The sequence below is a fragment of the Puntigrus tetrazona genome, chromosome 10, assembly GCF_018831695.1.
Source record: "Puntigrus tetrazona isolate hp1 chromosome 10, ASM1883169v1, whole genome shotgun sequence".
Taxonomy (NCBI): domain Eukaryota; kingdom Metazoa; phylum Chordata; class Actinopteri; order Cypriniformes; family Cyprinidae; genus Puntigrus; species Puntigrus tetrazona.
The window spans coordinates 11,587,606-11,601,452 of NC_056708.1; the positions used below are offsets into that span (position 1 = coordinate 11,587,606).

General features: G+C 35.7%; 1 protein-coding gene across 6 annotated transcripts in view; it reads left to right on the forward strand.

The window, feature by feature from the left end:
* dlg2 (discs, large homolog 2 (Drosophila)) overlaps nt 1-13,847 on the forward strand; it is a 137,242-nt gene that overhangs the window by 55,839 nt on the left and 67,556 nt on the right. For 5 of the 6 annotated variants that reach the window (XM_043250936.1, XM_043250937.1, XM_043250939.1 and 2 more), the window contains 3 exons: nt 5,349-5,432; nt 5,915-6,076; nt 8,421-8,480. In XM_043250936.1, coding sequence (XP_043106871.1) covers nt 5,349-5,432; nt 5,915-6,076; nt 8,421-8,480 — 306 coding nt within the window. The remainder of the gene's footprint in view (nt 1-5,348; nt 5,433-5,914; nt 6,077-8,420; nt 8,481-13,847) is intronic. The other variant, XM_043250944.1, reaches the window with a different exon arrangement.

Below are 13,847 nucleotides of genomic sequence, written 5' to 3' on the forward strand. Positions count from 1 at the left end.
GGGAAATGAGGAAGGAGCCTTCAGCGCAGAGGCGCGTGAACAAGCTAGATCCACATAGTGTGTGGATCTAGCTTGCTCTCAAACCCACAGCATGCTCACAAATACATTAATCCACAAAACACATACAAACATATTAGCACATTTTGAACATTTCCAAGCGCATGTGCTGTAGATTTTGCTAGCATCGTCTAATCACATTATCATGCTGTATATATAAAATAAAAGTGATATACTGTGATATATCCGGTAATGTAGTGTGTATAGTGTGAGACGGCCACATTAATCAAATATATTACACATCACTACAGCATTTATCATGCAAGCCTGATGCGTTTTTTTTAGTCCTGTGTAACACAGGCTTTTTTTCTGTTTGTTTTAAACTTGATTTGTTTTATTTGACAACTTTAACATGGTGTGCTAAGGTAAACAGTGTGAAACTATGCAGTGTCAAAAAACATCAGCAGCGGTAGCCAGCCATCATAAACGAATCAATGCTTACCTCGTTAAATACGCACGCTGCATGAGGAGATGAAAATGATAAATGGGTACATGAAAAACTATTATTTTTAGAAACCGTTACATTTTCGCTTTTGTAGGTTTCAGGTGATTTAAAGTATTAAGGGGCTCTGATTAGTGCGGGTTCTACTGTGCGTGTTCGTATTTTGATTTGCAGATCTGCATTTGTAACTAGGTTAGAGTCAGTAGCCTCAGCAAAATAGCAGTGGTCCATTTACTGAGCTGTGACCAGTGACCTGAGTGTTATATGTTAGTAGAATATAGTGCTAAAGCATCATTAATGAACTCCTTCATTGCCGCTGTAGTGGTTCTGTCAGAGTCACACACACACACACATACACACACACACAAAGTCACTAAGGCCGATGTTTCGGTTAAGGTTAAATACTTGTGAATGATAACACTATAATGTAAGTGTCACTATTGATTATTTTGGTAATAGAGTAATGTAGTTGCTAAAAACGTATAGCCAGATTTACTAAACAGCAAATCAGCACAAGAAAACTATTCAAAATTAGCATAGTCGCAAATAACTAGGGATGTAATGATTCACTCAGCTCACAAATTCTATTCATAATTGGATTCCGCAATAAACTTTTTAGTAAAATAAGATTTAAGACAAATTCTGAAAGTCCTTGTATTATTGTTTGGACAAAATAATACGCATTTCTTCTGAAAATATCATTATAATAATATACTATTATAGCACTTGCATATTGTTGCTCTTTTGTTGGTTTTGATTGCTTTTATTGTCCTAATTTGCTTAGGATAAAATCATCTGCTAAATAACTAAATTTAAATATAGGCTAATGTAAATAACAAAACTAAATTGAAAATGTAAAACAATCCCCAAATCAAATAAATAAGACACAAATAAAACACCAATAAAATAAATGTATTCATATAAACAAAGCAAGACCTTTTCTGTGCTATAGGATTGTGCCGATAGACGATGGTATTGTGTATCGATGATAGTCAGAGAAGTTTTTGTCTGTAGTCAAGATGATATTAAATTAGGTTGTATAATTTGACGTCAGATTGAAAATATCTGGTTTCTGCTGTAAACAAAGCAGTTCTACACGTTAATGAGCTTCAATAAGCATTATACAACATGTACATGTACTGAGTAATCATGATTTAGTTTATAAACATTCAGTGCAGTGCGAATTATCTTGTTGGTCTTTACAGGCAGAAAAACAGGACATTTTAAATGACATGAAGGACACAGACAAATACTGTATGTTGTAGTTATTTGTAGTGACTTTACCCTCTGCTCTTTCTTGGCTTTAATGAAACCTGCTCAATCCCATCACTATCACTGCAGCCTATTAACGCTGTATCTGTTAATTCTGTTTATTCTGTTTTGTTTTATCAGTTCTTGTTTGTTCCGTTGCCCTCATTACGTTTGTGACAATAAGCAGATTAGCTGTGGCCTGCATATGTTTTCTTGCTTTTCTTTTAAAAACAATTCCAATCTTTTTTCCAGCAAAGTCTGTAATCTTCAAACAGCATGTTTAATGTGTTCAGCGGTCTGGAGTCAGGAAAGAGACCTTCTGAATGAAAATCCAAATGAAATATAAATTCCGAATGAAAGTCGCAGTCAATTAATAAAACTCAGAACGGCAGACATTAAAGTTCCTGCTTAAAAGACAATGTTACGCTAGCACGTCTAGCTGTTGGTTTTGTTGACCAGCACAACACAATATATGCTCGTCTTCTCCACAAATCCAAAAGTTAAGGTCGCAGACAGCCTAAATATAGCATGGCTGGTGTTTCTGGTGCATTTTATACTGAAGATATTTCCCTACCGTTCACTGCTATGGAGTGTGAGAGCTGCTATTAGCCTAGGCTGGATAATTGCAGGTAATAATAGTGTGGAAAAAACAAGTCAGGGGCAACAAGAGATGCTTACGGCGTTTCAGAGAGGGAGACAATAGCAGCTTTTAAAGAAAGGTTAGACGGTTGCATGACCTGCTACTGTGTGTGAGCCCTGGGGACAACCTTTTCTCACCCACCTGTCATTACTTTACATTAACTTCATTTATCTCTGCCTTGGCATACAATAATACAGCAGTTCAGCACGCTGCTTGTGTGCTGCATGTAGTACAGTGGAAGTGAAAATAGTGACACAAAACAGAATTTGTGTCACTATTGATGACTAACAAATGATGACAGAATTTTCATTTGTGGGTAAAATATTCCTTTAAGTGATCGGAAGTGAATCATGAATAACAGTGTTGCAGAGCATGCCATTAGCATGTCGCTAAGCTAAACATTTAATACTCGTGTTTTTACGTCTTAGTTCTTGCATCGGAAACACGGTGGTTCATTTGTGGTACTCTATGTGTGTATTCTTAGCACAACTTTCATTCTGTTATTTTGATCTCTTGTGACTTCTTCCCTCAGATGAACCGTCTCACATATGTCAGCTATTAGCCTGCCAGATGACAGTCCGCATGGCAGTCTGCAGCTCAGAAACTCAGATTCATAGCGTTGGATAACTTGTGACCCGAGAATGCCCCACACCTTTGATCTAGCGAACATCTTTTTAGAATATAAAAGAAGAGCTTTAAGTTATGTCATTTTGGTGTGATTGAAAGGCAGAAATCAATGCTCCTCTGCGAAGAGGACAGTCCCGGAATGCATTGGACTGATATTTGTGGGGAAAAATGCATTGTTTAGCATTAAAGGCTTCTTTCCAAAATATTAAAAACCTTACCTCCCCAAACTTTTTAAGAAAGGCAATTGTCTGTGGCTATTATCATGGTTATGATACTGTCTTAGAAGGCTGTAAGGAGACTCACTCTTGAGTTTGAGTGTCTGAACATTCCAGCTGTTTTTCTGAGTATTAGGATAATGAGAAATACTGTAACTCGGGTAGTGTATTAGAAAGCACATCCACCTCGGTGCATAATGCTAGTCAGCAAGGTGTAGGATAATTATTCTGTGCTGTGCATGGAGTCACATCATCTGACAGAATTAAATCCCTTGTGTTCACTGCAGGTGGGCTCATGCAGCATAATTTCCTGAAATATGATTATGTTCACACTTTTTTTATTTTTATATAACATCAATATCGAGAATTTTAAATCCATAATGCAAAATATTTGAGCTTTGGTGATTTGCAGAAGTAGTAATTATGGCCTCCATGTTCGGAATATTCATTACATTTGTGCATTTAATAGATGCTGCTGTTCAAAGTGATTTGTGTTGCATTTTCATCAGACACTTTATGACTTGCATGTCTCCTCTAGAAAATGGCAGCTGACATATGCTGCTTATGTGAAAAACTGGCAACATCTTTTTATTATGCTTTCTTTTTTTTTGCTTTGTTAAACTTTGTAAGATAGCAATTGTCTTTTTTGAAAGATTTATCTATTTATTTTCTAAAACGTTTTTTAAAGATATTTTTTTTTTTTAAGATTTAAGATCGATTTTCAAATCAAATCAAAAATAGTACATAGAGTCCCATTTGCGAGGCTTACGGAGCCTGATGCTTCCAAATTAAGGCAAAATTGTTGGCTTTCAAACAGTAAATGGGTAGTAAATTGCACTTTGTTTAATCTCTGTGTATTTTTAGGTGTGTGTGTGTGTGGCATGTCAGGTTGTAATTTTTTTTTTTTTTTTTTTTTTTTTTCAAGGAGGCTTCTTCCCTTGTTCCCTTGTTTTGGCTTATTTGTGTGAGACTGGTGAATAATCTACACTACTTTTCAAAAGTTGTTTTCTTTTATTATTTGGCAAGGTTGCATTCAACTGATCAAAAATGAATGTAAATGCATTTACATTGTAACGAAATATTTCTATTTAAATGATCTTAATCTATATAAGTTATCTTATAACTTTCTGTTCAAAAGTGATCCCATTTTCAACAAATATTTTAAGTGTAAAAATTTATGAATATGAAGAAAACCAAATCGGGATATTACAATCATTTTTGAAGAATTGTATGAGAACTGCTGAAAATTCAGCTTTGCTATTATACAAAAATATATTTTAAAATGTATTTATGTAAACAATATCGACGTTAAGGGGAGATACTGCAGGCAAAAACTTTTTCATGCATGCGTCATGTTAGATATCGGAAAGAAAGAAGCTACACTGTTTGTTTTATAGCACTTATGCATATTTTTCTGAAATATTTTTAAAGCCTGTTAAAAACTCAAAATGAGTTTTTTCTCCAACACAGCCATATATCTCCACTTCAGTAGTACTTACAATCAAATTTTACAAAAAGGATTTTACAGAGGGATTTGCTCTATATATATTTTGCTTGATAATATACAACATTTTATTCCCCAAAAAACTGTCAAAATATATAGTTTTCTGTCTGTTCAAAGTATTTTTGTGCAACAAAATGAGATACCCAAAATTCCCTTTGTAACGACTTTTAACTCTAATATGTCAAAAGAAATGAATAATTTTGACACTACCTTCATCCAGTGTTTAGATTTTTGAACTTTTAAAATTTGATTCTAGAAATGTGTGCAACTTTATAAAACAATGCCTTTTTGCTTATTTAAACTTAATATTTTAGAAAACCTGTAATACAAAAATTGTTTGCAATTACCAATGAAATGAATCAACTAGGTAAGTACGGTGATAACTATTATTTATGTTTTCACCTGCAGTGTCTCGCCTTAAATTGTAATAATATTTCACAATGTTACTGTAAATGCAGCTTTGGTGAGCATAAGAAAGTTCTTACGAAATCTACCAAACCCAACGTTTGAACTGTGGTGTATGTACAATTATTTAAATGATTCAGCTGTGATTGGACTGTGATTGGTTGTTCACAGTTGGGCTCCTGTGTGTGTGTGTGTGTGTGTTTACAGAACAGGCCTCCGGCAGTACAGGGCTCCCAGCACCAAAGCCACTCTCCAGCATGTATGAACCCAGCCTTGATGAGCTCCCCCTGGGTGAGACGGGAAACAGGGGCCGCGCCATAACAAACTCTCTCTGTTTGTCCAGAACGGATACGCTGCATTGTGTTGCATCTTCATTCTACACATTTTCACTGCTGTTTTCAGAAACATCAAATGCTTAGATGATCCAGATGACCATCCTGCTTTGATCGCATGCAGCGCAAGCTGTTTAGAACCCTCTCTCGACCGGAGCATGTCAGCAGCAGCGCTTCGCTTTAATTGAATATGCATGCAATCGCTCACAGAAAATATGACGCTTCACCATGGATCATGATCTCAGTCATTCTCAGTTCTCCAAATAATGAATTGGCTTGTTCATCTCACAGGGCACAGAACTCGTTGGCTGAAAGTCATTTAAGTTATTGCATTCTTTGCAGTGGATTGTGGGTTTTCTTTTTGCTCTTTCTCATTTAGTCTTCTCTGCTTTCCTTTCTATCTCCATCTCTCCCCGTTCTTCTTTCTTTTTACATATATAGTACCGGTATCAGGATGATGATTCCCCTCCTCCAGAACACGGCTTCCCGCGGCTCACCAATGAAGTTCGAGCGCCGGAGCTGGTGCACGTATCAGAGAAGAACCTCTCAGAAATTGAGAATGTGCATGGCTACGTTTCCCACTCTCACATTTCACCACTTAAGGTAAGTAACCCTTTCTCTGAGCATTCAATAAGTAACACAACGTCCCTCTTCAAATTGCTGTCTTTCACCTCCTCTCTTTTTTCATCCGTATGTCTGTGTGTTGGTCTGGTTGCTTTTTTGAGTGTTCTCCATGTCATTTTTCATACCTCATTTATATACTTAGGAATTAGGATTTTTATGTATTAATTGGAAATAGATTGACCTGTGAGGCAGGCATTTGGTTGAACAGTTCTAGCTCTGTTGCTGAGAAAAGCTATGTTGTTGTTATATGACTTCTTAACACTAGATGGGGCTCAATTGTTAGTTTAAAAGCAGAAGGGTTGTCGCTGCATTACAGACCTCCTTTACTCTGGCAGGTAGATTATTCTGTGCTGTGTTTCAGACACGGCACAATCATCAGAAATACCCATTTAACAAATGTTTAGGAAATGAATATCTATTTCAGACAGTCCACCTTTTAAATCCGACTACAACTACAGAATTGTTTTTATTTATTTTATTTTAATATTTATAAATTTCAGTGAAATTTATAAGACACAGTGTAAGATATATAAGAAACGGTAAAAAATAGTAATAGTTTGAAGTATTATTGCAATTTATACGACAATGTAGGAGTCTTTGCTGACACCTTTGCTCAGTTTAATTGACTTAAATAAAATATTACTGACCTCTACTATTGTTTTAATAGTATATCTTAGTATAATTAAAGCATTTATTTATTTATTAAATAACTATGTAAATAAAAAAACTAAATGAGTTTAAATAAAATGATGCAGTAAGAAAAGTCAATATTATATTATTTTAAATATATATATATATTTTGAAAATGTTAATAATACCTGTATACTTAAATATATTATAGTTTATTTTTATTATTAATTATTATTGTATTATTAATATAGTATTTCTAATATCAATGTAAAATATGATTAATATGAAATATAATGAGAAAATAATTCAATTTTCAATATATTTAACATTTATAGTTATGTTATACTTACAAATATATTAAATTAAACAACTAAATTAATTTCAATAAAATCCCGCAATGAGAAATGAATATCAATTCAATAAAATCCTGACAATGTTACGTAAACAGATTATAAAATAGCCTGAACAATAAATAAATATATATTCTTGCCTTTTGTGCATTTTTTAAGTGTACTGCATTTATGAGAAATGCCAGATACAAGCCATATTTATTTATTTCAGAATCGCAAGCTTTTGTTGCTGTTTTTCTGTGATCAGATATGGTCCTGCTGGAGTCACGCTCTCTGCCAGAGAGACATTAACAGCCTGTGCCTCATCTGATTGTCTGCAGATGATTCAAAAGCTCTGTGCTTTTATTTGATCTGAGAGAGTGTATGATTTTATTCCAGAGTGTATAGACCTGTCTGAAGCATTAGGCTCATCAGAATTCTGCACTGTCATCTCTTGTGCAGACAGTGTTTTAAGACCTCAATCTTTCTATTTTGCCAACAGCCACTTCTCCCCCAGTCACATAACAGCCTCTATCCTACAGACGTGATTTCTCAGAGCAAACTCTCAGGCGCAGGATGTTACTTGTCAGTAGAACTAAAAAAAAAACTTTCACTGACCTACTCCTCTCACATCCTGTTCCCCAAAGCAAGGCAAGGGATACAGGTGCAAACGCTGTCACACGCAATACATGCTCTTACGTTCTGTCTGCGCTATTTTTAAGCAGTTGGTTTAAATACACACGCATCAGACAGAATTTTTTTAGCTGCTATGTCGCATCTCACCAGCCCCATTTCCTTTACAGATTTGCGCAAAACGTTGGTGATATTTTCAAATTGCCTAAAAAAACAGCTCATGCGGGTGTATAAACTTTTTTGCTATATTTGGGAGCTTTCACGCAATTGACTCATCCATTAGGCGTATTTTCAATGTGCAATTTTAATTTGCGCAGCTACTGTTTTTTTCAGCGTTTTACGCCATGAGTGTAGAATTCAGTTTTGGCTTAAATGAGTTCGACTTTTCATCTCGAGCTCTCTGCATTCTGTTCCATTTTTCTACTGTCTGTACTGTCACTGTTTATGAAAGCAAAAGCTTGCTCTGTGTGAACAGCCTCAGATTGCTTTTTACCGTTGGTGTGCAGCACGGGTCGTAAGGTCATCTTAGAGGGTCAGAGCCAAAATAACCCTGAAATCAAAGCCTCATCCCGCCATCTTCTGTTTTCCTTCCTCTTCCTTTCTTCCTCTCATGGTTCATGCACTATGTCTTCGTTTTCATCATCTCTCATCCTGTCTCTTCAGCTTCTCTCTTGCCTCCCTGAGTGCAGCCGATGTGCTGGTGATGCTCTTTTGTATTTTCTCGCCTGCAGCCTGCGCTGGTTACCCGGTTTGATCTAACATACCCGGGGGTGACCGCGGCAAACTACCTGGCAAGTTTGTGATATTTATTTTAAATGTGTCTATTTTTTCCCGTTGTTTTCTTGTTGTTGTTGTGGTGTTGTTGTGGTTCATCTGTACTCAGGAACATTACGTATGTTCCGACACTGTGTGACATCCGCATGAAATTCTTCAGAGGGTCTGAATAACAGACCGCTGGGTCTTCAAGCAGAACCCCCCCTTTGAAGAAACCCATTTGTGTAGTGAAATCACATTTATTTTCTTCAAATATGGTCGACTCGATCCAAATACGGTTGGTCTTTTTTTACTTGTGGTGTTTGTTTTGAGGTTAATTTGTCGTTCGGTAATATATATTCGATATTTGATGACTTTTTTTGCATATGAGGTATATTGACCATCGTGAGAGCTCTCTGAAAGATATACCAGTTCCTGTGTATGCAGTCAGTGGACGTACGGCAGGTACAGTTTGTCACACTTCTGGTATCACTCTGCCTTATCAGAAACTCTTAAATGCATACACACAGAAAGGTAATCACACACACTTTAACCATCCTCATGGCCTCTTCAGTCTGTCAGTGCTGCAGCCTCAGTAGACCGTCACCATGACAGCCTGTGTTCTTCAAGTCTCCGCACTCACGCCAGGGACGCTCCGCTGAAAATTAGCTAACAGCTTCAACGTGTCGATCTGTCACACCTCAGGATTGAATCTGGTACAGGTTTAATCCTGAGATAAACATCAACAGCTGTTGAGGTGATTCTGTATATGTTATGGTCACAAAAGTCTACAGATATGAAAAAGCATATCTATATTGATTAATTGTTTTTAATATTACTTTAATATTCTTTACTATTAAATGCTTAAAAAATATATATATATATATATATATATATATATATATATATATATATATATATATATATATATTCTAAAACTTAGATGTTTAGATAGATAGATATTGTAGTTTATTATCAGATGTATAATAGTAATATTAAATATAATTATATAATATCTCATGATACTATTAATATAAAATATTGTTTGGAAAAAATAAAGCTATTTTAATTCAAGACATTGCTTTCAATATATTTAAATATTTGTTAATGTTATATTTACAATAATATTATTAAGTAATGTTGATTATAATTTAAAAATTATTAAAAAATACACCTTTGAAATAATATACAGGTCAGAGTTCATTAAACTTGAACTTTGGTATACAGTGACACATGAAACTTGGATAGGCATGTATTTTATGCATTCATGTGCTTAATTACTAGTGCACACACACATTTATCCTCACACATTTCAAGCAGATTTTAGACTAAATTACTAGAGCTTTAAAAAAATAAAAACAAAAAAACGCTTAGCTGCTTTGATTAGTAGCAATAGACTAAATATGTTGACCAGATGATTCATTCCTGTCTAAGTAAGCAGTTTTTGGCCAGAATAAGTTGTGGACAAGACTTTGTATAGATGATCTAACTTCTGTCTACATGAGACTCTTGGAAGCTTTCAGGCTCTATACAACCGCCGAACTTGTTGATTAAATCACTATCGACTTTCTCTGCATGCATATTCTAGCCTTGTCGTCCCCTCTCTTGTCTCGGAGAGAGCGACTGTGAGGCTATTATGCCAAGAGGTGAGCTAGAAATGTAGCACCATTATTCTCACTGAATCACTGCAGGGCTAAACATTGTGAATCAGCTTGTACACCCGTCGCTTGTTTTCAGCCCAGGTCCTCCTACTGAAAAGCTGCTTTAACACAAGCACTAATTGAACGGCTGCATAAGATGGTCTTCTCAGAAGCTTGACAGTCGGATGGTATGATATCGATCCTCGCGTCACATTATTGAATAACATAACAACCAGAAAGGACACGCACCTTCTAGCTGAGATATTAGCCATCCACCAGTCGAGCAAACATCTGTGGTTTTAATGAGCGGAGCCCAGCAGGGGTGAGGCATGATATTTATTAGCAGAATCAGTGTGATTGGAGAGCTCTTTTCTTCCTAAGAGAGAGCATCTCAGAAAAGTAGTGAGAGACAGCAAAGGCTCAGGGTTAATGGTGATTGTTTGGTTATCTCTCCTCCCTGGTGAAATGATTACTTCAGAGTCAGGGCTCTTTATGTGCCCAGGTCGGAGTAAAGGACCAGGCTTGATTGTCTGGGAGATGAGCCTTGGGTGGAATTAGAGATCAGGCAATTACCTCGAAAAGAAAGAAAAGAGGAGGGGAGGAGGTGGAAGGCGAGGGGAATAACAAAAAAAATGGAAAAGGAGAGTTGTGCATAGGCCTAAATACATTAATTAATCACAAATGTGTTACTGTTAAAGCCGTATCAAAAATAATTTAACAGGAAGAAATATGTTATTAGTAATATTTTTAGCAGTGATTCCTTGTCGCAATTTCTATTGGCCATACTTTTTGGGGGCTTTTTTTGAATTAAACAATCCGACATAAAGTGTGGTCATATTCATATTTTTTTAGTTTATGTTTTAGCACTTAAAGCATATTAATTTTAGTTAATGCTTTAATTTTAGCACTTATTTTATTTTTTGATTCATTTGTAGTTATTTTAGTGCTTCAGCATATAGTAACCATTTATTTGAGTTAGTTCATTTATTCATTATTTTCATTTCAATTAATGTTTGTTTGGTCAACGCAACAAATTTGCAAAATGTGTGTGGAAATCTTTCGCCCTGACACAAAATTCCAGATCATGTGGATTCCTATTGAAATGGCTGCATTTCACATATGAAAACTTGCTACTTGCTAACAGTAAATGTGAGCACATCTTTAGGCCAGTAAACCACCCAGAACTGCCTAGCCAAGGCATTGCACCACATTAAAAACACACTCACCTTAGCAACTACTCAGTGACGCCCTTCCTCTCACAACAGTTGTCTCTATTCATTTTTGGCTTGCTGTTTTGTCATGGTTGTGTCTCAACAAGGACAGCATATCTGCCACAGACAGCAATTTTTTTTCCCAGTGCATGTAACGTGAAGTCAAGGCGTCTGATTTTGTTCCATTAGCATACTAATTGTTTTCAGGTCTTCTCATTTTTGTCACATCACTTCAACTAAAGCGCTTATGTCTGCCCTGAAGCAGGAGCTTAATGAAATTGGCTCCAGGGTGTTTTTTTAAGGAGATGAACTCATTAGTCTGTTCATAGACTGTTTTTTGAAGGGGTTTTAGGAGTCAGGACTTGTGATGTTTCCAAAAGCATGCCATATTCACCTTTACACACAAGATTTAAAAGAGTGTCTGGAGAGTTACAGGGGCCGGCTATGTTTTTTTTGTAGCATGGAAAGTAAACAGTCCTTGTCAGTGATTTTGTTTTGCCAGTGATGGATTATACATAGGCATATTCTATGTATATATACTACTGTAGCAGTTTTTTTCTGTAAAAGTGCCAAATTTGTCATAATTACAATCTTACAATTTTTACAGTGCAGTTTTGTCAAATAGAAATTGGCATGTCAATATTTTGGACAAGCTAATCTATAAATGACTTTACTTATTATGGTTTCTGCTTGTTAAACATCAAAAGGAGAAAGTATTTTACCACAGACAGTACTTTGACTATAAATGAAATTTAAACTAGATAAGATTCCTGAAGTTGCAAAGATTAAAGTTTCAGAACCAAAGAGATATTCTTTATAAAAGTAATTACTTGTTTACACCCCCCTAAAATGGCTTGCTTAAACATGTCACAGAGTGGGGTTATTTTTAAACACCGCCAAATAGTTTTCTCAAGAAAGAAGGTGGAGCTATTATTACTTGCTGTAGTGTTGCTGCCAGCGCCATGTTCTGGAGATGCTGTATTTAGTTGTAAAAGTGAAGCTACTTTGTTTTATGCTTCCAAAACCTGACATAACTTGAAATCAGTGGTCAAGTTGTATTCACAACAGTTCAACCCAAATATTAGAGACTCAAAAACCGAGTGAAGAACAAAGGAGAAAAATCACAACTTAAATACCCAATGGAAAACAAGGCACAGGTGACCTAGATATCTAAGAAGGACACACGAGGAAGAACTAAGGCAGAGGGGTACACAGAGGCCTCTAGAGGCATGGAGACCAACTACAGGGAGTGGGATGCTGACAGAGACTATTAAGTGAGGAAATTTCAGCTCTGCAGGGACAGTCTGGTGCTTCTGACTCATACCCTTTAAGTTATATTTTCTTATTAAAACAACCTGCTACTTACTACAGTTGTTTCTCCGATCAGAAATGCAGACATGGTGTTATGCTTACGAGGCACAATGCGTAAAATGACTACTAAATCATTATAATTAGGAATTATGTCCCCTGGTATTCAGCCTATAACAGTGCACTGGATAGCTGGCCAGTCAGAGCACACCTCGCTTTTTAGATCAATGAGCTTTGTATAAATCAAACCGTTTCAGAAGTCAGAGCTTAGAGGAGAAACAAAAATATACAGTATGTGGAAAAGAATGTGTTTTTTGCACTTAAACCACTTGAACACATTGCATTACACCATATATACAAAATAATGTTATTTTTAGCAACATCATGACCCCTTTTAGAAAATTTGCAACTGGTCTGAAACAATCAGAATCTTTGACTTGCACTACTACTACTATTAGAGACATGTGGATAAAAACCACTCAATAATTTACCCACAAAAAGAATATTCTATGAATCATATCAAGAATAAACTGATATATAGCCAGAGCAGTTGTAAGAATGTTTTAAAGGGTTCATTTTACAGATCAACAGATGCTGACATATAAATCATCTAAACACACTTAACATCTGTTGAATTGTTGAATTACATGAGAGAGTAGAAATAGGCTTCTAGAGCTTCTAAAACAGCCAGGAGAGAGTCACATGTGCTACCCATCTGTTTCTCTGTATTATATAACCTTAATTATAGAACCTGTTGCCGGTATTAAATACCTGGGTTTTTAAGTACAATATGTCAGCAAATACAATATTACCGTATTTAAGCAGACATTTACTTAAATGCACAGTATCTATTTGAATAAGCTGATTGAGTCTTTTAATTTAAAATCAAGACTACAATATTTAAATTATTGAGGATTGCAGTATATTATATCTGACAACTGTCAATAAAACTTCATATTCATAACCAGTGAGAAGGTGCGGTGTCAAAGCAAAGGCATCTTGTTTTTCCTTATCTCTTTTTCTTTCTTTCTTTCTTTCTTTCTTTCTTCTCTCTCTTTCTCCTCACACAGATGCTGAGGAAGGTCATTCTTAACCAAAGCAAACATAGTGATATGAATACTAAACTATCGCCTTAATTGCAGATTACAGAGACTGGGGATTATAAAATAGAACACATCTAGGCATCCTGATCAGTCCTCACAAGCAAATGCATCTTTTAAGCCAAAAACATTATCATGATGATAAT